This window comes from Tursiops truncatus, chromosome 12, assembly GCF_011762595.2.
Source record: "Tursiops truncatus isolate mTurTru1 chromosome 12, mTurTru1.mat.Y, whole genome shotgun sequence".
Lineage (NCBI taxonomy): Eukaryota > Metazoa > Chordata > Mammalia > Artiodactyla > Delphinidae > Tursiops > Tursiops truncatus.
This window is the reverse complement of record NC_047045.1, coordinates 73615676-73641285: the sequence shown is the minus strand read 5'-3', so window position 1 is coordinate 73641285 and position 25610 is coordinate 73615676. Positions and strand designations below refer to the sequence as shown.

Sequence of the window (25610 nt, the reverse complement as noted above, 5' to 3'; positions counted from 1 at the left end):
TAAAAAAAATATATTGGTTGTGTGTGGATTGAGCCATTTATCCTCTGAAGCTTTATTTTTCAAACTGTGGGATGCAGTTATGAAATTAGTGGATTCTGATCAGCATTTTTAAAGTCAATTAAGTAGCATAAGAACCATCAAAGCGCAACTTGCAAAAGTATTGTTTTTGCCAAACTTTGAAGTTACAGCTAACTTTTAAATTTGTTATGCATTTTGAATAAGAACCATAAGTCAGTCATGATGGCTTCATTAGCCAGGATACTTAATTCATTTTATCAGAATTAATTTTGCAATTAGAAATAAAGAATTCATGAACCATTATTAAAATTTCAACAGAATATTTTGGTATGGTTTCCTGGATATCTGATGTCAAAATGGAGGCTTCTGACATCTTTAATAAATGGCCCAACTTAATCTTGGCAGTGATTTATTAGTTATAGAAATTTAAAGCGCCATATTCTCCTTTGAAATCAGGTTTGGCAGGAAATAAATGTGGAAGCTAAACACGTTAAGGATATCATGAAAACACTAGAAAGCTTTAAACTAGACAGCACTCCATTAAAAGCTGCACAGCATGAGCTTCCAGCATCCGAGGGAGAAGTCTGGTCCCTGCCTGTGCCTGTTGAACGAAGGTAAGTGGAGACCCTTTAAGAAACACACTGGCACGGAAAACTGATAGCATTGGTTCTACCTAGGAAGAGAACTGGGGACTGAGAGACGGGAATGGGAGAGGGTTTTTTACTGAATACCTTTTGTAACTCTTAAATTGTACATCATGTAACTCTGCCTCATTTCAGTAAGTTAAATTTAGGTAGACATAGACCAAAAATATGCTTTTGTGAATGAGCTTAAAGTAGTGGAGGCACTGTTATCTTATGGAAGGAACATGGGGATGGAGATTGAAATATCTGGGCTCTAGGTCTGTATCATTATTTGTAGCTCTGGGAAAATCATGTAACCTTTCTAGAGCTCAGCTTTTTGTTATGTAAAGTGAGGGAATTAGACTAAAACAGTGGTTCTCAAAAAGCTATCACAGAATACTGCTATTTATCAAGCTATACTGCTGCTAAAATTTAAAAATGGGCTTTTTAGTTCACAGAAAAAAAGAAAAGATAAAATGTTCTCAATTATAGGTTTTTTTCTTTGGTATTTTTATCCCCAGTTTCCTCTTACCTGGTGCCAGCAAATGAACAATTAGTGAAAGTTGATATTTACTGAAATGCAAAAGAGCCAATTATGCTTAGTTCCACTGCATATTTTTTAACTGACGAGTGTGCAAGTGGGTGTCATTTATCTATTTTACTCACATAATAGATTTCCTAGTTTATATTGTGAGTTTAAATACATTAGTGTAAAATAGCATTGTACAAAAAACACTGACTTTCAGGTTCTTTGTCCCTTAACCAGTTTGAGAACCTTGCATTAAAACGTTGCTCAGGTGTTTTTCAGGTGTTTAAGATTCTATCATTATAACTGTTAATTCTCAATTGTATTTTATGATAGGTGCTAGATATTGAGTGCTCACGGAGTTCTGAGCACTAATATGGGATACATGTATTATTTTATTTATTTCTTACAATAAGCCTTCCAAATAAGTCATATTTTTTCTGTGTTTCAGGTAAGATAGCTGAGGTAGAGGGAAGTTAAGTAACTTTTTCCAGTTATCACAGAGGTAATAACTGGTGGAGCTAGGATTCGAATCCAGATGTGTTTGATTACAAGGCTGGCACTCTGCCATACCAGTCATTCCCAAACTCTAGCATACATAAAGATCTCCTGGGATACGCATTCAGAATGTGGATGCTGGGGCTTCACTCCCAGAGAATCTGGTGTAATAGCAGGTGGAGCCCAGAAGTCTTCAGGTGATTCTGATACAGGTGGTCAATGGATCACACTTCGAGAAGTACCATACCAAAGTGTTCCCCCTCCAGTTTAAAATTAACTGATGGATATTGATTGTTTCTTAGCCACTTTGATTTTCTTCAGCTCCAGATAAAAGTACTAATGTTCTATTATTGACTCTGATACCTTCTGAATATTTACTAAATTTTACCCTTACTCTAAGTACTTTTATGTATATTTTCTGTTTTATTTTAGAATTCACTAAAAATTTAAAAAAAAGTACAGCGATAGGCTCATTAAAGAAAAATAGGAAAATGCATAAAAGTAGGGGGGAGATCATAGAGTCATCCTAGTGCAACTTCTAGTCTTTTATGCATTGTTTATTTCATAGTTGTAGTTGTGCTATATCCATAATATAGAACCTTGTACCCTGTTTTTTTAAAAAAATCCTAAAAGTAGACAACAGTTATCATACACTTACCAAATACCGTGTTAATTGCTTTACATATATTACATATATTACTTAATTCTCAAAACAGTCTTAGAAGGTAGGTACTAAACTTGTAGCCCCAATTTCTGATAAGGACACTTAAGCTTAGATAGGTTAAGTAATTTGCTCTTCATATTGTATACGTTGATAATTTATAAGCCATCTTAGACCTTATTCTCTGCTACTTTTAAAGGGTTGTTTGCTACTCTTTTGAGGGATATAACCTACGTAGTTAATCATGCTCTTATTCATTGTTTCCTCTTTTTTTTTTTAATTTTATTTATTTTTGGCCACGTTGGATCTTCATTGCTGCACACAGGCTTTCTCTAGTTGCGGCGTGTGGACTTCTCATTACAGTGTTTCTGTTGTTGTGGAGAACGGGCCCTAGGGCACGCGGGCTCAGTAGTTGTGGCGCACAGGCCTAGTTGCTCCGCGGCATGTGGGATCTTCCCAGACCAGAGATCACACCTGTGTCCCCTGCATTGGCAGGCGGATTCTTAACCACTGCGCCACCAGGGAAATCCTCCCCTTTTTTGTTGTTATAAATAAAGTGAATATTTTTCCACATTTATGATCACTTTTTCTTAATTTCAAAAGTAGAACTAATAATAGATGAGTCAAGTTGTGTTTTTATTTTATTTTACCTATGAATATGTCTTACTCCTACTTTCTTTTTTTTCCCTCCTTCTGGAGAATCATCATTTGGCCCTTGTATTAGTCTACTCTGGCTGCCATAACAAAATACCACAGACTGGGTGGCTTAAGCAACAGGAACTTGTGTCCTCACATGGCAGAGGGAACAGCAAGCTTTCTGGTGTCTCTTAATAAGGATACTAATTCTGAGATCGGCCCCACCCTTTTGATCTTATTTACCTTTTTTTTTCTTTTTTTTTTTTTTTTTTGCGGTACACGGGCCTCTCACTGTTGTGGCCTCTCCCATTGCGGAGCACAGGCTCCGTACGCGCAGGCTCAGCGGCCATGGCTCACGGGCCCAGCCACTCCACGGTATGTGGGATCTTCCCGGACCGGGGCACGAACCCACGTCCCCTGCATTGGGAGGCAGACTCTCAACCACTGCGCCACCAGGGAAGCCCCTTATTTACCTTTAATTACTTCCTTACTTCAAATGATCACATTGGGGTTTAGGAATTCAACATAATGAATTTTGGAGGGGTACAAACATTCAGTCTATAACAGCCCTGTAACTCCTTTATCAATTACTGGTAAGAACTTTCCAGTGAATAGATGTGCCCAGTGATTATTCAGTTGATTTCAAATTTAATGAACTGTTTGGTTGCCACAATCTAATATGTGGAGGCAGGAGGCTTCTCTCTTAGGGGTAATGGAAAGTTGAGTTAAATGAGTCTTTCATCTTGAAAAGTCTATGATGATGAACCCTAGTGTCCCTCCTTATTGCTTCTGGCTTTTCTTCAATATTTTTTTCTGTCTCTGATTTTAAATGCCCTGGATTACTATTAACTACAAAGTTCTCCTCTTTGACTTTATTTGCTGCATCTTTCTATTTCTTTCTGTAATTTATTTTACTTGCTTCCTCAACTGAATATCCCTCAAAACTCTTTATTTTTCTGTTGGTCTTAATCTGTACTCATGCTTAAGAGCGCTTATTCTTTCAACTCCCATGGTGATTCTAACCTTGACATTGCCTAAATTTTAATCCCATTTGAAGAACAGATTTAACTGATCCAGCATTCTGGTGCTGTGCACAAATATGTTTGTACAGGAGGTTCATTGAAGCCTTTTAGAGGAAAGATTAGAAATAGAATAAAACTTTTTGGTATGATTCTTTTAAAATGTCTTTTAAAAGTCAGCTGATGTCCCTCAAACATCTTCTCGTCTCACTGAATAAAACCCAAAGTTTTCAGTATGTCCCTCAGTGCCACCCTGTGAGATCTGGTTCCCTGCCGCCTCTGTGACCTAAGTTCTTACAGTTCTCTCCCTCAGCCTTCTTGAACAAGTCAAACACAAATGCTTCAGTTCTCTGCACTTGCCTTTCCTTCAACTCAGATGTTTGATGGCTTGTTCTCTCACTTCCTTCAGGTCTCTACTTAAATATCACCTCAGAAAGGCCATCTCTGATCACCCTACCTATATCATTCCGTAGACCCTACCATTCTTTATTTTCTTAGATAGCATTTAGCGTCATCTGATGTACTGTTTATTTCTTCATTGAAACCCCCTCTGCCCACACACACACTTGAATGTGAGCCTGTGAGAGTAAAGGCTTTTATTAAAGTTATTTTAAAAATTTTTTTACTTTAAATGCAGAGTAGTGCCTGTCAGTAGTAATAGTTCAGTAAATTATTTTTCGGATAAATGAATAGCAGTAAGAAGTGGATAAAGGGACTTCCCTGGCAGTCCAGTGGTTAGGATTCCATGCTTCCACTGCTGGTCAGGGAACTAAGATTGTGCAAACCACAAGGCGCGGCCAAAAAAAAAAAAAAAAAGAAGTGGATAAAGTGTGCCACATTTTATGTGACTGACTGCCAGCTAGCCATTAAAAGTCATTTATGAGGTGATGATAGAGGAAAGAATACCGGCAATGCCTCATGATATAATGAATAGAGAAAAATAAGAGCATATGTGTATATAATGGTTCCAATTTTGTTTAAATGAAAGGCAACCGTAAGAAAATAAACTAATATGTTAAGTGGTTAACTCTGGATAGTGGGGTTAAGGTGACTTTTTCAAATTCTTTATACTTTATTATAATTCAGTGTCTATTTTATATTATTTTTCTTAAGAGGAAAAATAAATATATATTTTAAAGCAGAATCCCTACTTGGCTATCCAAGTTTCTAAATCCAAAATTGAACCCTCATCATTCCTTTCACGTATATATTGGTTTGGCTTTATCATCCTCCCAAATTCTCATTCTCAACCTTTCACATCTAAGAGTATCTTTTTTCATAGTGTCTCTTAGATTTTTATCATTACTCCTTGAGCTAGGCCCTCATCTCATGCCTTGATAACATCTCCCTGCTTTTTCTGTTTCCTTCATCAGTGTATCTTATTATTAGACTGATCTTTCTAAAACCTTTTCAGTGGCCGCCAGCTAAAAACCAAGCCTCTTGAACTGACAGTGTTTAGATCTACTTACTGAACCACCTTATCTGTTCAGTATCATGTTTTAATGTTTACCATTGTCTTCACAGTTAGTAACTTTATAACCTTTACGTAGATTAAGCTCATCTTGCTTTCTTTGCTTTTCTTCACTGATTTTCTTGTCTGCAATTGTACCATCTTGTTTAGGTCAACTTCTGTGTTTCCAGGTCCAATTTACTTTGTCTTTAAGAGGCCACTCCCATTGCCACAGTACTAGATCTCTTTCACACTTTCTAGTATACTTGCCTAGTCTTATGTATCTTCTTCTTTCTTAACTATACTTGAGGTATTTGAGGATAGGACTCCCCTGCCTTTTTTTATTGCTTATTTTACTGGCCCCAACCAAGTCTAGAAGTGTAGTAGGAGCCTAATAAGTATTTGAGAGGTCTAAATCCTGCCACAGAAATAAAGATGAAGTGATCTACATAGAGGTAAAGCACTGTACATGAGTTCTTGTAACTGTCCATAGCCAGTGCTTATGTCAGGTTTTTTTAATGGGAAAATGATTAAATTTTATTAATTAAAACAGAACTGTGATACATTCTAAATAAAATGGTACCAAATTGCACATATATCAGTACATAAGTGTGAAGTCTACACCTGTGCTTTGTTCTTGCTTTTTCGATAAAACTCCCTTCTCTGATTATTGTTCTCTTTTCAGTTTCCAAGAATCAGACTAATTTTTCATCTAATCCGATATACAATAGCTATTTCCTTTTAAAAGAGAGGTGATGATCAGTTGACTTCTATTATTTCTACCATAAAACCATAGTGCACCACAGACAGCTATGCCCAGTTTAAATGCTAGACCTTAGATTTCAGTGACCTCAAGTTTGTTTTATCTTGTGTTCAGTTATGCCTTTGCTTCTTTAGTTCATAAACTAACTTACACACTATGTGTGTTCATCTATATATGGACCAACTCCAAGAGTTGAGTATGATTTTCATGATCTTGTATTTGATTAGACCCTCACCAGGACCTAGAAAACGCCAGTCGTCTCAGTACAGTGACCCTAAACCACAGGGTAACCGTTCAAGTACAACTGTCAGAGTTCACCGTCCATCCGCACACAGTGTTCACAATGACAGAGGGAAAGCTGTTCGTTGTCGGGAAAAGAAAGAACAGAATAAAGGAAGAGAGGAAAAGGTAAATGTTACTGATATTCATAAATGAAAAAGTTATTTATTAACCTTAAAAATGAAGACTGTACAAATTTTAATAATTTTTAGTAATTAAATCTGCTACTATAATAAAACCATAGTCACACTCCACCTAGGCTAGGATTTTTCCTACTCACTATTCAACAAATAATTTTGTTTTTTTTGTTTGTTTTGTTGTTGTTGTTGTTTTGCGGTACGTGGGCCTCTCACTGCTGTGGCCTCTCCCGTTGCGGAGCACAGGCTCCGGACGCGCAGGCTCAGCGGCCATGGCTCATGGGCCCAGCCGCTCTGCGGCATGTGGGATCTTCCCGGACCTGGGCACGAACCCATGTCCCCTGCATCGGCAGGCGGACTCTCAACCACTGCACCACCAGGGAAGCCCTATTTTGGTTGTTTTTTGTAACTTTCTATCTTGATACAATTTCAGACTTGCAAACAAGTTACAAGAATGGTATAAAGAACTTCCAGTGTGGTGAATTGGGAGATTGAGATTGACATGTATACACTGATGTGTATAAAATGGATGACTAATAAGAACCTGCTGTATAAAAAAATAAATAAAAGAAAAAAAAAAGAACTTCCATATATTCTTTCCCCAGTTTTACCAGTTATTAATATTATGTCCCTTTTGCTTTATCATTTACTCTCTGTATATACTTTATTTTTCCTGAAGCATTGAGAGTAAGTTGTAGAAATGAAATCATGCCCTTTTACCCTTAGATGTTTTAGAGTCAATTTCCTAAATACTAGGACATTGTTTCACATGAAAACAATGTAGTGATCAAAATTCATAAATTTTGCATTGATACGGTACTGTTATCTAATACATAGACCTTTAGAAAATTTTGCCAGTTATCCCAATAATGTCATTTATAGCTCCCCCTGCCCCCCGTGCCAGGACCCAATATAGAAGCATACATTGCATTTGGTTGTCATGTTTCTTTAGTCTCTTTTATCTTTTTTTATTTTATTTTTTTAATTTATTTATTTTTGGCTGCATTGGGTCTTCGTTGTTGCCTGAGGGTTTTCTCTAGTTGCAGTGAGCAGGAGCTACTCTTCGTTGCAGTGCGCAGGCTTCTCATTGCGGTGGCTTCTCTTGTTGTGGAGCACGGGCTCTACGTGCAGGCTCGGTAGTTGTGGCATGCGGGCTCAATAGTTGTGGCTCGCGGGCTCTAGAGCGCAGGCTTAGTAGTTGTGACGCATGGGCTTAGTTGCTCAGCAGCATGTGGGATCTTCCTGGACTGGGGCTCGAACCTGTGTCCCCTGCATTGACAGGCGGATTCTTACCACTGTGCCACCAGGGAAGCCCTCTTTAGTCTCTTTTAATGTGAACATTTCCTCTGCCTTTATCTTTTTTGGCCTGACTTTTTTAAGAGTTATTTTGTAGAATGTTCCTCGGTTTGGATTTGCCTGATGTTTCCTCATGATTAGATTTAAGGTTGTGCATTTTTGGCAGGAATACCACTGAAGTGAAGTTTTGTTCTTCTCAGTGTATCATATAAGGAGGCACAGGATGTTTATTTGTTCTGTTACTTGTGATAAATTGGATCACTTGGTTAGGGTGGTGCCTGCCAAGTCCCTCCACTATACAGTTACTCTTTTTCCCTTTATAGTAGTTTGTGGGGAGATACTTTGAGGTTATATAAATATTGTATTTCTCATTAAAGTTTCAGTTACTTGCTTTAGCATCCAGTGATTCTTGCCTGAAGCAGTTATTCCTCTGATAATTGAAAAATCATTTTCTAATGCTATTATCTCTTCTACATTAATTACTTGACATTGAACTGTAAGAAAAAAACTCTATCTCTTCCCCTTTATTTAATTTTATCAGTATGGACTGGTGGACTCTTATTTTATTCAGTGAATTAAAATCTATTACTATCTTTTTGATGCTTAAATTGTCCAAGAGTTGAGGAGTGGGAGACCCTTGAAGCTGGGTCTTAAGTCTTTTTGACACATACTCACCATTCTCTGAGCATTTCCTCATTTTCTGGCAAAATAGGATGTTCCAGGCTCTTCGTGTATTTACCCCATTTCTCCAAGAAACCCTGGTTCCTATTAGTGAGGAATGAGATTTATAAACCAAGATTTCAGTACCAATTATTATTTGAGGGCCTGTGCTCTCTTACAGTAAGAAATATATGGGACTCTGAGAACCTAGTTTCTGTCCTCTCTACTTCCACCTCCCCAGTCCCTTGCCCCAGGCACATACCTAGTCTATGAAATGGTAAAGTACAGGCTCACTTCTTGGCTTGTTGTACCAAAAGGACCCCTCCACACCACCTGGGCAAAGTGAAAACTGGGTTAAGCAAATGTAAAGCCCCCAGTGCTGCCCATTCAGTCCTTTTCAAAACATCATATCATGGGCTTCCCTGGTGGCGCAGTGGTTGAGAGTCCGCCTGCCGATGCAGGGGACACGGGTTCGTGCCCTGGTCCAGGAATATCCCACATGCCGCAGAGCAGCTGGGCCCGTGAGCCATGGCCGCTGAGCCTGCGCGTCCGGAGCCTGTGCTCCACAACGGGAGAGGCCACAACAGTGAGAGGCCCGCGTACCGCAAAAAAAAAAAAAAAACCATCATATCAGCCCGTACTTCAAGATCTTTTTCCTAAATTTGCAGTCTAACTTTGTAATTCTGCTTGAGAACCTCATCCAGTAACCAGCCAAGCCACACCTTTAAATATAACCTTCCTTGTTGGTATAGATACAGATGTGCTTTTAGCTCTTGATTTTGTGTCATCACCTTTATTCCCCGTCCTCCCCATTTCTGGAGGTCATTTGCCCTTGTACATCTGGATAGTCAGTTCCCTTGAGTCCCTCTCACCATCGTTCCATAGTCCTGTATTTCTGTACTTTCAGCAACAGCAGTGCTATTGTAGTTCCTGAAACAAGGAAGGGTATGCGGAAGGTGGCTAATGCCTCTGGCCTTAGGCAGTATTATCAATACGAAGGTTGCCCTTGCCTATCATCTAGGGTGTGGGTTGTAAGCCTTTTAACCATCTGTGGTTTGTTAGAGCTCAATGTCCTATACCTTTTTCACTTTATATCTATACTTTTATACCCTGAGAAATGATGTGTAGAACCTGAGGTACTATAATCAGCAAATCAGTTGTATAAATTAAATTGAATTAATATGATTTGCTTGTTAAAACAGGAAGATATAAAGCTTTTCAAAAATATAGCATGGTGATTAAGAGTATGGGCTTTGGAATCATGTAGACTTGTATTTCAGCACCATCCCTGCTGTTTCTGGATGTATTACGATAAGCTACTTGGGCTTTCTAAATTTTATCCCCTCATATATAAAATTACTTTAATGCCTGTCTTATAGAGTTTTTGTAGGATAAATAAAATAACTTTTTTTAAAAAAATTTATTTTATTTATTTTTGGTTGCGTTGGGTCTTCGTTGCTGTACACGGGCTTTCCCTAGTTGCGTTGAGCGGGGGCTGCTCTTCGTTGTGGTGCGCGGACTTCCTCATTGCGGTGACTTCTCTTGTTGTGGAGCATGGGCTGTAGGCACACGGGCTCAGTAGTTGTGGCTCGTGGGCTCTAGAGCACAGGCTCAGTAGTTGTGGCGCATGGGCTTAGTTGCTCCGCGGCATGTGGGATCTTCCTGGCCCAGGGCTCGAACCCACGTCCCCGGAATTGGCAGGCGGATTCTTAACCACTGCGCCGCCAGGGAAGCCCCAAGATAACTTTTTTTTCTACCTAGTGTGTGCTCAATAAATGTTAGCTATTATTTCCCAAACATTCCAGGTAACTGAGATTTTTGTTACATATGCTATTGACTTGAACAGTTTCACCATTGCATTTTTTAAAATTTTAATGAAATATCTTAGAGGTTGATGACTACATTCAAAATGCTCTTTAATTTATCTAAATGCAAAAGTAGAATTATTAGGTTAAAAGTAGGATAAAAATAAATTCCCCAGAAGGAGGCTCACTTTGAAAAAAAGTTCTTATTTACCAATGGAAGTATTTTAGCCTTCAGTTTAAAACAAATAGTGTTTCTATCACCCTTTGATTCTCTACTGTTTCAAGAATAGGGCAAGAGGACAAAGTATAATAAATAAACATAAAATCAGCTACATTAAGAGGAGATCTTAGGGGCTTCCCTGGTGGCGCAGTGGTTGAGAGTCCGCCTGCCGATGCAGGGGACACGGGTTCGTGCCCCGGTCCGGGAAGATCCCACGTGCCGCGGAGCGGCTAGGCCTGTGAGCCATGGCCGCTGAGCCTGCGCGTCCGGAGCCTGTGCTCCGCAACGGGAGAGGCCAGAACAGTGAGAGGCCCGCGTACTGCAAAAAAAAAGAGGAGATCTTATCTGTGTCTTTGCTGAGTGTAGACATGACTTACGTGCTAAAATCCTCAGGACTTGACAGCCAAAGAACAAGTGTATAGAATAGATTTTCTTCCCAAATCAGCCAGTGTGTCTTTGTTGGTAATATATGCCCAGTGTTGAGAAACTTACATTTGGGGAGATCAGAATAATATATTTCAAACAATTATAGAACAATTAGATGTTAAACTGGTGGTAGCTAGTGACTAAAAATAGAATTCTTAGAAGGAGTTGGTAGTAGTGAGAAAGCTTCATGGAAGAGATAAAGCCATTAAGTCATACAGAATGAATAAATTTTTTTTTCCTATTTAAAACCTTTTGTTACCTATTCACTTAGAAAATCAGAAAATAGAGCAAATGAAAAAAGAAAACTCAGACTCACATTCTTACCCACCCAGAGTTCTGTTAATCTCATGGTATATGCTTTTAATGCTTTTCTATTGCGTGATTTTTTTTTTTTTTTACCGTAACTGGAATCATAAAGTAGCCTGTTCTTTTTGATTATCAATGTATCCTAACAGTCTTTCTATGTTGAGTTAGTCTATTCCTCTAAATAGTAGCTGTACAAATGACTAAAGAAAAGGAAATAAGAGCACAGAAACAAGTGTCTTCAGTAAAATGTCTCTCTTAAGTCTATTGCCCATTATGCAAATGAGTTTTTTTTTAGTCTTGAGTTTTGAGAGCTCTTTATATAGTCTAGAGACTAGTCCTTTGTCAGTTATGTATTTTGCAGATAGTTTCTTTAAGTGTGTAGCTTGTCTTTTCATTGTTTTAGCAGGATCTTTCACAAGGCAAAAGATTTTAATTTTGGTAAAGTCCAACATTTCCTTTTTATAAATTATGCTTTTAGTGTCAAGTTTGTAATTCTTTGCCTAGCCCTAGATCCCAAAATTTTTTAATTTTTTTCTTAAAAGTTTTATAATTTTATGTTTTACATCTAAGTCCATGATCTGTTTTGAGTTGATTTTTGTGTAACGTGTGAGACTTAGGTCAAGGTTCATTTTTTGCCTATACATGTTCAATTGCTCCAGCACCTTTTGTTGAAAAGGATTTGTTATAGCACAGAGAACTACATTCAATATCCTGTAATAAACTATATGGAAAAAATATGAAAAAGAATATACATGTATATATATATATATATATATATATATATATATATATATATAACTGAGTCACTGTACTGTACAGCAGAAATTAATACAACATTGTAAATATACTTCAATAAAATAAATTTTTTACACCTTGGTCAAAAATTATTTGGGCATATTTGTGTGGGTCTGTCTATGGGCTCTCTATTACATTTCATTGATACATGTATCTGTCTCTCAACCAATACTCCACACAGTCTTGGTTACTATAGTTATATACTGTGTTATGTACATAGTAAGCTTGAAATTGAGTAGACTAATTCATCCCATTTTATTCTTCCTTTTCAAAGTTATTTTAGCTATTCTAGTTCCTTTTTTTTCATGTAACTTTTGGAATCAGCTTTTCTACATCTACAAAGAATCTTGCTGATATTCTGATAGGAATTATGTTAAACCTATGTATCAGTTTGGGGGAAATTAAGATCTTTGTTACATTGAGTCTTCCAATCCATGAACATGTTATCTCCTTTAGATCTTTGATTTCTTTCATCAGCATTGTGTAGTTTTCAGCATACAGGTCTTGCATATATTTTGTTAGATTTTAAACCTAAGTATTTCACTTTTCTAAGTGATTGTATCAGTGGTATTGTATTTTTTATTTCAGTATCCACATATTTATTGCTAGTATATAGAAATACAAGTGACTTAAAAAATTCTTTTAGGGCTTCCCTGGTGGCGCAGTGGTTGAGAGTCCACCTGCTGATGCAGGGGACGCGGGTTCGTGCCCCGGTCCGGGAAGATCCCACATGCCACAGAGTGGCTGGGCCCGTGAGCCATGGCCGCTGAGCCTGCACGTCTGGAGCGCTCCGCAAAAAGCCCACAACAGTAAGAGGCCCGCGTACCGCAAAAAAAAAAAATTCTTTTAAATTGTGGTTTAAATATGTATAACGTAAAATTTACCATTTTAGCCATTTTTAAGTATGCATTTCTTTCCTTTTTTTTTGCGGTATGCGGGCCTCTCACTGTTGTGGCCTCTCCCGTTGCGGAGCACAGGCTCTGGACGCACAGGCTCAGCAGCCACGGCTCACGGGCCCAGCCGCTCCACAGCATGTGGGATCTTCCTGGACCGGGGCACGAAACCGTGTCCCCTGCATCGGCAGGTGGACTCTCAACCACTGCGCCACCAGGGAAGCCCTAAGTATGCATTTCTTAAAGTGCAATTGAGTACATTCACATTGCTGTGGAACTATCACCACCATACATCCACAGAACGTTTTTAATTTTGCAAAACTGAAACTCTGTGCCCGTTAAACAATAACTCCCTGATAAGGAAAACTCTCTTTTTCTTTCTGCTTGCTACTTGCAAAACACTTCTGTACTCCAAATGTGTAGGATTTTTTTTCCACATCAAGCAATTCTTTGACACCAGTTGTGTGTCCTACAGTCTAACTCAACTGGCATCAGATCCACAGGTTAAGAGTTCAGTTGCACAGGGTGCCTCCACATCACATGCCAGTTGCAAGTCCAGCTTGTCACCTGTGCTTCTGACCAACTGGTATAAATCAGAGGTTACCAAAACAACCCCCTTGGGTTTGATAATTTGTTAGAGCAGCTCACAGAACTCAGGAAAACAGTTTTCTTACTAGATTTACCAGTTTATTACAAAGGATGCAATTCAGCAACAGCTAGATGGAAGAGAAGCCCAGGGCAAGGTACGTGGGAAGGGACGCAGAGCTTCCATGCCTTCTCCAGATACGCCACCCTCCTAGCACCTCCGCATGTTCACCATACCCTATCCTTTTGGGGTTTTGTGGAGGCTTCATTACGTGGGTATGATGGATTAAATCATTGGCCATTGGTGATTCATTGAACCTCCAACCTCTCTTTCTCCCCAGAGGTTGTGTGGTAGCACTGTGAGTTCCAACCCTCTAATCACAAGTTTGGTTCCCCTGACAACAGTCCCCATCCTGTGATTAACTAGGGGCTTTCCAAAAATCACCTCATTAACGTAAACTCAGGTTGAGTTGAAGGGGCTTGTTATGAGTATCAAAAAACACCTCTTTCACCTTTACTGCTCTGGATCTATTTCAGGAGCTGGGAACAAAAACTGCATATTATAACAAAAGATGCTTCCATTGCTCTTATCAGTTAGGAAATCATAAGGGTTTTAGGAGTTATATGCCAGGAATAGGACTAAAACTAAGTATGTATTTCTCGTTATAAATCATAATATTGCATTCCCTGTTCCTTCCCCCTGCCCACAGGCCCTGGCAACCACTATTCTACTTTCTGTCTCTATGAGTTTGATTCCTCTAAGTACCTCACATGAATGGAATCATACAGTATTTGTTCTTTTGTGACTGGCTTTTCCTACTTAGCATAATGTCTTCAGGGTTCATCCATTTGATAGCATGTGTCAGAATGTCATTCCTTTTTAGGCTCATATTCCATTGCATGTATATACCATATTTTGTTTATCCAGTCATCCATCAAAGGACACTTCGGTTGCTTCCACCTTTTGGCTATTGTAAATAATGCTTCTATGTCACGGGTATATAAATGTCTCTTCAAGACCCTGCTTTCAAGTCTTTTGGAGATATATATATATATATATATATATTCATATACAGAAGTATTCGTGTATAATTCTGTTTTTAATTTTTTGAGGAATCACCAAACGTTTCCACAGTGGCTGCATCATTTCACATTTCTACTAACAGTGCACAATGTTCCAATTTCTCCACATCTTTGCCAACACTTGTTATTTTCTTTTTTTAAAAAATAAATTTATTTATTTATTTATTTATTTATGGCTACGTTGGGTCTTCGTTGCTGTGCGCGGGCTTTCTCTAGTTGCAGTGAGCAGGGATTACTCTTTGTTGTGGTGTGCGGGCTTCTCATTGCAGTGGCTTCTCTTGTTGCGGAGCATGGGCTCTAGGCGCGCGGGCTTCAGTAGTTGTGGCACGTGGGCTCAGTATTTGTGGCACGTGGGCTCAGTATTTGTGGCTCGTGGGCTCTAGAGTGCAGGCTCAGTTGCCCCATGGCATGTGGGATCTTCCCAGACCAGGGATTGAATCCGTGTCTCCTGCATTGGCAGGCAGACTCTTAACCCACCAGGGAAGTCCCTGCCAACACTTGTTATTTTCTATGTGTGGTTTTTTTAGTTAGTTAGTTAGTTTGTTCTAGTTTTGTAATAGTTTAGTAATAGCCATCCAAATGGTGTGAACTAGTATCTCACTGAGGTTTTGATTTGCATTTCCCTAATGATGAAATTGACTTTTTACGTATATTTAGTATCCTGCCACCTTGCTGAAGTCATTTATTAATTCTAGGAGAATTTTTGTAGATTCCTTGGAATTCTCTGGGTAAACATCATGCCATCTGAAATAGAACAGTTTTATTCCTTCCTTTTGGATTTGTATGTGTATATGTCCTTTTCTTGCTCTGTTACACTGGCTACAACTTCTAGCACTATGTTGAATAAGTGTGATGAAAGTGGACATCCTGATCTTAGTGGGGAAAGCATTCAGTGTTTCATCATTAAATATAATGTTAGCTGTAGAATTTTTTTTTTTTTTTTTTTTTTTTTTTTTTTGGTACGCGGACCTCTCACTGCTGTGGCCTCTCCCGTTGCGGAGCACAGGCTCCAGATGCGCAGGCTCAGCGGCCATGGCTCACGGGCCCAGCCGCTCCGCGGCATGTGGGATCTTCCCGGACCGGGGCACGAACCCGCGTGCCCTGCATCGGCAGGCGGACTCTCAACCACTGTGCCACCAGGGAAGCCCGCTGAAGAATTTTTGTGTGTGCTTCTTACCAAGTTGAAGAAATTCGTCTTTACCACGAATGGATGTTGAGTTCTGTCACGTGCTTTTTGGCATCTGTTGCATGATCATGTAGTTTTCCTTCTTTGCCTGTTAATATGTGGATTATATTGATTTATTTATTGTTTGAATTTTGAACTAGCCTTGCATCCTTGGAATAAACCTCACTTGGTCATGGTATATAATTCTCTTTATATCTTACTGAATTCTATTTGGTAATATTTTGCATTTATGAGGGATATTGGTCTATAATCTTTTTGTTTTGTTTTTTAATTCTCTTTGATTTTGGTATCACAGTAATAGTAACTTCATAAAATGAATTGAAAAATGTTCATTCTTCTGGAAGAGATTGTGTAGAATTGGTAGTTCTTGTTTAAATGTTTGATAAAATTTTCCAATGAAACCATCTGGGCTTGGATATCTTTTTTGGAAGTTTTTAAATTATGAATTCAATTTCCCTAGAAGTTGAAGGGCTGTTTAAATGATCTTTTTCATAATAGTTGAGTTGTAGTAGTTTGTGTTTTTCAAATAGTGATCCATTTTGTCGAAGTTGTCAAATTTATGTCAAATTTATTTTGAGCACCAAAAAGGAGTCTACATTCTTTTTAACCTCTACTGCTTTCTTTTACCTCCTGGTAGTTGTTAGTATTTTCCCTTAGAAATGTCAAAATTTGAAATTCCATAGCTCCCCTTGGCCGACCTATTATAGAATTGTTTCTCCTTTCTGCCTGTCTGAAATTTGTTTTGCTTTGTCTGCAAACATTCCCTCAGCACTGTGTTCTATGGGAGAAAATAAGGTGAGAACTGCTGATAAAGTGCCTTATATTTGTGTTTCCCTGGGCTTGCAGTTTAAGTTTCTAATAGGAACAGTGTCTTCTTTCTATCCCCCGCAGCTGCTCGTACAGAATAGATTAGTATCTGTGAATGAATAACAACTTCATAAATACTTAGAAGAAAAGATAACCTCCTCTTTTAAATGTTATACAACACCTCCCTTGAATCTTTAATGTTCCTATTGGATACTAAATATGTAAATTGTGAGACAGGCACTTATTTGGTCATCTAGTGTAAGACTTTGAACGTCATAAATATTGGTTAAGTCTAGACATTAGTACTGACTTTAGACAGCACCAGTGACAAAGAAGTCATCATGTTATGGGCAAAAAAATGTTATGGATTTTGGAGATGGGGGTAACAATCCTAGTACAAGACCAAGTAAATGATTATTTACACCAATATAAAGTTTCATAAATTTTCTTGGCTTATAAAATTCACGACTGTCTCAGCAGTTTTTTCATAGCACCTCTAGGACAAAAAGAATACCCATCCATTTGAAATTTGGTTAAAACAACTCTTTATGTCCCAACAACACCTTTTGGACACTGTACAGTTTCTCAGACCTTGGAGTCACAGTGGCCATTCCACTGTCATTCCTCTTCCACATTGATTTTTCCCGGTATATGTTTTATCACAGCAACTGCCAAAAATCCAGCCTCACAAAAAATACGGGATTATTGAAAGGAATGCAGCAGTCTTCACGGAGAAACTGAACTACCTCGAGCCGGTAGTTCACCCAATGTTCAGACAGGTGTTTTTGTATTTCCCTCAAAAATCTGAAAAATCCTGCAGCGCCCTGTGAGTTCACTGTTGTGCCTTGGAGTGCTTTAGTGTGCATCTTGCGGCCCTAATGACTGTCATCACAGAGGGTGGGAGGGAAAATCTCTCCGAAGGACTGAGGTGTCTTTTGGAGGGATGTGGGAATAGTGAAAAGGGATGTTTTGGGAGCATCAATGGGGACTGAGTACATGTTAAAGATTGACCCATAATCTTAGCTAAATAAACCATCTGTCTATAACCTTATCTCTTCTAAAGTTTTGAGATAAATGCTATACATATCTAATATTCACTAGGGACTACAGTTTATCTCAATATTAATTTTTACTATTGTCAGTTCATATGCATAATATTTTTATTTTTCTTTAATACCGTTGTCATACTTTTTATGTAAAAATAAAAATTCTGTATGAAACTCTGATGTTGATGTAGAAGGATGACTTGTAGTCTTTGATTCTGTCCTTATTACTTGGTACTATTACATTAGCTTTTTAAAAAATGTCACCTAAGTCCAATCTTTGTTTCTGACTCATAGAAACAAAATATAATTTTTGAGTCAATCAAAAGCTCTTGTTTTTTCTCTCTGTTTGTGTAGAACAAATCACCTGCTGCAGTTACAGAACCAGAGACAAATAAATTTGATAGTACTGGATACGATAAGGACTTAGTAGAAGCTTTGGAAAGAGATATAATTTCTCAGAATCCCAATGTTCGATGGTAAGTTATATCACAACAAAATAATTGGGTGTTGCTTTTTGGAACAGAAAATGGAACAAATGTGGGCATGTACTGAAGATCAGTCCTTGAGGATAGAACCTGAGGACATACAATGTGAGCATGACACGTAATGAAAAACTTGACTTTGGTTCAGGCTGTACCAGTTTTTGTCTGAGATTTTTTTATTTAATGAAATAATAATAAAATTCTTATTAAATTAAAAATTCTACATACAGAATGGGAACAAGATCACAGAAATTACATCTTTTGGGGACATTCTCCAGTGGTAAAATGGCAGTGATTCTATGCGTGTGTATTGCTTGTTATCTTTAGGTTTATACAATATATGTTGCTTTTATATCCTATTAGAGCAGTGGTTCTCAACTTTATTCCTGTTATATCTAAGGGATAAGTTAGGAGTTTGGGATTAACATACACACACTGCTATATATAAAATAGGTAACCAACAAGGACCTACTATATAGCATAGGGAACTATACTTAATATTTTGTAATAACCTAAAGGGAAAAGAATCCCTTTGGAATAACCTAAGGGAAAAGACTGAAAAAAAAAATAGATGTAGTTGTATGTCTAACTGAATCACCCTGCTGTACACCTGAAACTAATACAAAAGTGTAAATCAGCTATACTTCAATTAAAAAAATAAATATTATATCTAATCAAAGAACTGTAATTTATCACAGTGAGTTATAAATCTCCCTTTCCCACAAAGTTAGGTACATTCTGTTATACGTTTTTTGTTAAAACTTTAATTATTTTTAGGTATAGTTTTGAGGGGTATTTTCAAATATATTATCATGTCATATATCATAATATATTATCATGCCACGTGTACCGGTTGTTGTAGTAGTAGTTGTGTTCTAGTGGTTGGAGATGACTTCACGGCAATCTCTATGATACTCTTTATTTATTTTTTATTTTTTTATTTTTAATTTTTTTTCTATGATACTCTTTAATCTTGGTGTCTATCTCTTGATAGGGTTGGGGGCAAAACAGCAGTTTTGCAAGCTGTATCTGCTTTATGCCCTTTTTATTCTTTATGGGTTTTTTTAATGGGCTCATTATTTCTAAATCATGGAATTTATGGAATGAGCATTTTAAGAGCAGAACTTTAAAATGAAATGGCATAATACTTAAATTCTAGGCCTATAGACCTGTGTTCTCATTCACCAAGCTGAAAATCATTACTCCCAAGAATTGAAGATTCAGGGACTTCCCTGGTGGTCCAGTGGGTAAGACTCTGCGCTCCTAATGCAGGGGGCTCGAGTTCGATCCCTGGTCAGGGAACCGGATCCCACACACTACAACTGAAGATTCCCCACACGGCAACGAAGATCCCACGTGCCGCAACTAAGACCTGATGCGGCCAAATAAATAAATATTTTAAAAAATTAAAAAAGAATCGAAGATTCAGATTGTGCTCTTTCTATATACTGGTTGGTGTGGCAGGCCTCGTCACAGTGTGTTAGTTCACTAGTGCCTAGGAAGAAGCTTAGCATTCTGTCAGCAACGTAAAATCATGTGCTTTCAGTGATTCTCAAGAATGACTACATAGAGTTAGGTTGTTGTAGTTAGTTTATCAACAACTACAAGGTTGTTGATAAAATATCTTCTCTTTCAGGGATGATATTGCTGATTTAGTAGAAGCTAAAAAGTTGCTTAAGGAAGCTGTGGTGTTACCAATGTGGATGCCAGAATTCTTCAAAGGCATTAGGAGACCATGGAAAGTAAGTGTATTACTGTAACGGCATTGTCAAAGCAAATGGCAAGTGCATTGCTATAGAAAGCCAGTATTTATCTGTGTTGGGGGAAGTGGGAGGAGAAAATAGAGCAGGTAAAGAAAATTATTTTAAACTATGTTGTGTTATTCAGAACTTTGTTTAGACCAAGAGCTACTGCAAGGTTTCCAGAATAAGAAATAGGTACAGGACTTCCCTGGTGGCACAGCGGTTAAGACTCCACCTGCCAATGCAGGGGACACGGGTTCGAGCCCTGGTCCAAGAAGGTCCCACTTGCTGCGGAGCAGCTAAGCCCATGTGCCACAACTACTGAGCCCACTATGGAAGCCTGCGCACCTAGAGCCCGTGCTCTGCAACAAGAGAAGCCACCACAAATGAGAAGCACGCGCACTGCAACGAAGAGTAGCCCCTGCTCACCGCAACTAGAGAAAGCCCATGCACAGCAACGAAGACCCAATGCAGCATAAATAAATGAATGAATGAATGAATGAATGAATAAATAAATTTACTAAAAAAAAAAGGAATAGGTACAATGTGAATATTTGGAAAGTTGGACACATAGCAGATTTATAATGAGCTTACATTCGCAAATATGAACAGGTCACCTAATGCAAAAATACTCCATTTTACGTGTTGTGTTGCAGAACTTACATCTATATTTCTTGGAATTGTTCTTAAGAAACTAATAAGATATATCTGTATCTAATGAGTACTTTTTAAAAGTCATGTGCTGATATGAAAAGAGACTGTCCAAAAAACTCTTGGATTTGGGAAATGTGCTAATGGCTAACTCTGTACTTATTTTTTAAAATTCTTGAAAGGTTAAGTGATAAGCAAGATACAAATTATGGACATACAGCTATGTAAAAAAAAAAAACTAATTTGAGCAAAAAGACTAGCAGGAAATATATCCAGATACTAATGGTACCTGTGTTAGGGTATGATATTATATCAGTACTATAATATTGATTATACTATTTCTCATCTCTTAGTTCCAATTTTTTAATAATGTGTAGTTCCCCTACTTTTGTAATGGAAAAAGTAAATTTGTGATAAAGTATCCTTCTGTTTATCTTTGTCTTTTACTTGTCTTAATATTATGTGTAAGTTGGTTGAAAATTGATCCTTAGTAACGGAATTCTTGTGAATTAGAACAATGGCACATAAATCCTTTGCTGATGCTATTATATTCCCAACAGGGAGTGTTGATGGTTGGCCCACCTGGCACAGGAAAGACCCTCCTTGCTAAAGCAGTAGCTACTGAATGCAAGACAACATTCTTCAATGTCTCTTCATCAACTCTGACTTCCAAATACAGAGGAGAGTCTGAGAAGCTTGTTCGTCTTCTGTTCGAAATGGTGAGTGCTTGAGCTAACTCTAATGATTCTTTACCTCTAGAAGGGGAGAAAGTGAGTTGTAACTACAGCATGTAGAATCGCTAGGCAGGATGCTTTTGTGCCCAGAGTGTGATTCCTGTGCTCTTGAAGGTAGAAAATTTTTATTCAATACTAACATGAATAACTTGCATTTCTCTTTGACTCCTTTTCTCTGGATGAAAGGCTGTCTCTGTTAGCTTATGGACATGCTCATGTTACGGGATCTGCATTACTGATCTGCTATAGGAATGTGAAATTATTACGGTTTTTAAATCAGGCTTAGTTATCGTAAATGCAGTATTAGAACAAAAATGAGAAAAGGTGAAAATCATAAGTAGATATGGAACTGAGATTACCTGCAATCTATTAACTATATCAAATACCCTGAGTTTAATGACCCAGTCTTTAGATTAAGTTCTTCGCTTCTTTGAGTTTCTTTTTCCTTCTTCCACTGCCACTCATCTGAGTATCAGTAGAAGAAATGTAATTCAACAAGTTCTGCTTGAGTGTTTAGGTTGAATTCAACAGCTTTTTAGACTTCAGACTTTGTTTCACGTACTGTTTCCGTCTTACCTCATTTAAGAAATTGTGTAGTTATATGCATGAGGACAGAGTTACGTTTATTATATAGATAGTGAAAAAGATTTACATTCCTGGTCGTGGTGGACAAAACCTTAGATGACCATGCTAATATTATACCAGATCTTCCTTCCTAGGCTGAGAATAAACAAACAAAACCCTCACAATTTCATGTTATCTGTTTTCTGTAAAGGCTTCTTCCTGTTTCGGCTCCCATTTTCTTTCTCCTTCAACTTCGATAATTCATAAGGCAGGATGTAAATTCTGACAAGTTCTTATGGGATTATTAATTGTCCATCCCACAATAGGAATCTAATGGCGAACGTCTTAGATCCTTTTGAAAAATTAGCTTGCTATTTGCTTCAGGGGAAAAATTATATTGTCAGTGCAGTATTCCAGAATAACTAGGCCTTTTAAAAATGTAAGCTAGGGGACTTCCCTGGTGGTCCAGTGGGTAAGACTCCACGCTCCCAGTGCCGGGGGCCCGGGTTCGATCCCTCGTCGGGGAACTAGATCCCCCATGCGTGCCACAACTAAGAAGTCTGCATGCCGCAACTGAGACCCGGAGCGGCCAAAATAAATATTTTAAAAATTTTATTTAAAAAAAAAGTAAGCTAAATAGGGTGAATGGGGACTTCCCTGATGGTCCAGTGGTTAAGACTCCACGCTCCCACGGCAGGGGGCACAGGTTCAAACTCTGGTTGGGGAACTAAGCTATCCCGCATGCCAAAAAAGAAAAAAAAAAAAGTAAATAGGGTGAATGGCTAAGTGTGGCGTCTTTAGAGTCCGGTGGCCTGGGTTAAGACCCCACTTCGGTCACTTTCCTAGATGGCTAACTGTGGGAAAATTCCTCTCCTGTCCCTCAGTTGCTTTATCTATAAGAGGAGGACAGTAATTTAGGACCTACCTCTGTAATGTTTGGAGGGTGAAATCAGCCAATACATGTAAACTGCTTAATACAGAGCCTGACTCATAAGGACTCATAAAGATTAACTGTTACTGTTTAAGAGTTATCTGAATATATATTTATATTCCTTATATTAAGGAAAAAGGACTATTTTCTTCTATGAGGGAAAGCCTCTTACAAAGTAGTAATTTGCAATATTTTTGTATACTGCGGTTTATAAAGACATATCAAACAACTTATTTTTTACTGCTTCCCTGGTATTGCCCAGGAGAATCTTAACCATCTTTAAACAAGTCCTTGCTTATCTGGAGCGAGCTACTTTGAGTTGCCCACTTGAGCAGGGGCTCAGTCACAAACCAGTGCCTGCAGATGGGAGCTTCTGCCTTTCTGCATTTCGGTTAGGGCTCATTAGGGCTGATTTGCTTCTGTTCATATGGACTCTCTCGAGTAAAATTGTACTGCCTCTCATATTTTGGTTTTGACTGCTCTACAGATGACTGCCTCTCTCTTGAGTGCCCCTCCCCCTGGACCTCTCAAAGTGAGCATTCCTCAGGGCCTGTATTTTGAATAAGGCCACTTAAATATTATAAAAGTCTGTCCAGGGTTTTTCACATGACATGGTAACAAACACATATAAAAACTTAATTGTATAGTTTTTGTTGTATTGTCAGGAACTTTCATTTTCAAGTGTCAGAAACCTAATCAAGTGAACAACAATCTCAGTTGTTGCAGCAAAATTCCAGAGATTAATGTTTGGTCTCTTTTCAGTCACATGCGTATGCCTGGACCCTCCTGGGACTCCAGCAGAGTTGGCCTCTCTTGAAGTAATGGAATAAGAATGAGAGAGAGATGATTTACAAATGAGAAAGAGAGCTTCTCTTATCATAAGGAGCCATGCTGTGCAGGCAGAAACAATTGGTTTCCTCTCCAAGTCTCTCTACATTACTTTCTCAGGTCATCCAAAGCCAATTTTAAATGTGCCACATAGCCTCTGCTTTAAGTCAGACCTTTCTGCACACCCTCAGTATTTGGGAAGACTCAATCTAGTAATTTTTGCTTGAAATTTAATTTTTGTTGTTGGTTCTGTTGGTAGATGGTTGCTAGCTAGAATTTCAATTATAAATTTTCTTGCATGTTTGCTTTTTTCTTCCTTTCCCTCCATCCAGTTTATTTTTCTCCCTCTGTTTCTTGAAAAGAAAGTACAAAAATGTTTGTACACAGTACCTAAGATCCAAGTAAGGATACCTTATTAAAAATGTATTATTAGGGCTCTTGGTTAAGAATCTGCCTGCCAGTGCAGGGGACACGGGTTCGATCCCTGGTCCGGAAGGATCCCACATGCCACGGAGCAACTAAGCCCTTGCGCCACAACTACTGAGCCTGCACTCTAGAGCCTGCGAGCCACAACTACTGAGCCTGCATGCCACAACTAATGAAGGCTGTGTGCCTAGATCCCGTGCTCTGCAACAAGAGAAGCCACCACAATAAGCCCGCACACTGCAACAAAGACCAAACGCAGCCAAAAATAAATAAATAAAATTTAAAATTATTATTATTATCTTGCTATCCCTTTGGAGGCAGTAGATGACTTAGAATTCAAGTTTTTAACTAGAAAAGAAAGTGAGATTTAACTATTAGGATTTCCCAAGTGAACAGACTAAAACGAAATCTATACTTTGGAAGCACTGTGCTTTCAACACAATCGCCTCTTAGAGGATACTGAATTATAACCTCATGGTCCAAAGAATTGATGAACCCAGTACAATTGCGTGTTCAAATCTGTAATGTTCGCTTGCCATTGTGGACTTGCATTTTACGTTCAAGCTTTCTTGTGCAGTGATTCTGTAAGTTTGGATATTTTGTTTAAAAAATGATTAACGATAAACATTAGTTACTATAATAAAATGCTTCTTATCAACTATACTCCAATTTTAAAAAGTCTACTAAAAACAAAAAAAAATAAGTAAATAAAATTAAATGCCTCTTCAGTCTCCTTAAGAAACGGGTGATACTATTGAGTCTTACACAGCTGTTTACTAGATAATACTTGACTAGATCTATTAGTTAAGGGATCAATCTTCCCTGTTCTTTGGTTTGGGGAAGAAATGCATTTAAGGTACAAAAATAAACTTGGGGGATATTATTCAGCCATAAAAAAGAATGAAGTGCTGAGACTTCCTGGTGGCTCAGTGGTTAAGAATCCGCCTGCCAATGCAGGGGACACGGGTTTGATCCCTGGTCCGGGAAGATCCCACATGCCATGGAGCAACTAAGCCCGTGCACCACAACTACTGAGCCTGCATGCCACAGCTACTGAAACCTGCGTGCCTAGAGCCCATGCTCTGCAACAAGAGAAGCGACTGCAATGAGAAGCCCGCACACCGCAACGAAGAATAGACCCCGCTGTCCGCAACTAGAGAAAGCCTACACACAGCAACGAAGACCCAATGCAGACCAAAAAAAGAGTGAAGTACTGTACATGCTACAATATAGATAAACATTGAAAACATGCTAAATGAAAGAAGGCAGACACAAAAGGCCACATATTGTATGATCCCATTTATTTGAAATGTCCAGAATAGGTAAATGCAGAAAGACAGAAAATAGATTTGTGATTACCAGGGGCTAGGGGCAGGGAAGTATGGGTTATTTTTGGAGGCAGTGAAAATGTTCTGGAATTTGATAGTGATGATGGTTGCACAACATTGTTAATATACTAAATACTGAATTGTCACTTTAAAATGGTTTAAATGGTGAATTTTATGGTATATGAATTTTATCTCAAAAAAAAAAA

General features: G+C 38.3%; 1 protein-coding gene across 1 annotated transcript in view; it reads left to right on the top strand.

The window, feature by feature from the left end:
• The window catches only part of KATNA1 (katanin catalytic subunit A1), a 38404-nt gene that overhangs the window by 7028 nt on the left and 5766 nt on the right, over positions 1-25610 (top strand). Inside the window, exons 3-7 of the mRNA XM_019951846.2 lie at positions 475-632; positions 6422-6602; positions 18073-18194; positions 19837-19942; positions 21154-21312. Of these exons, the coding sequence (XP_019807405.1) occupies positions 475-632; positions 6422-6602; positions 18073-18194; positions 19837-19942; positions 21154-21312 (726 nt within the window). The remainder of the gene's footprint in view (positions 1-474; positions 633-6421; positions 6603-18072; positions 18195-19836; positions 19943-21153; positions 21313-25610) is intronic.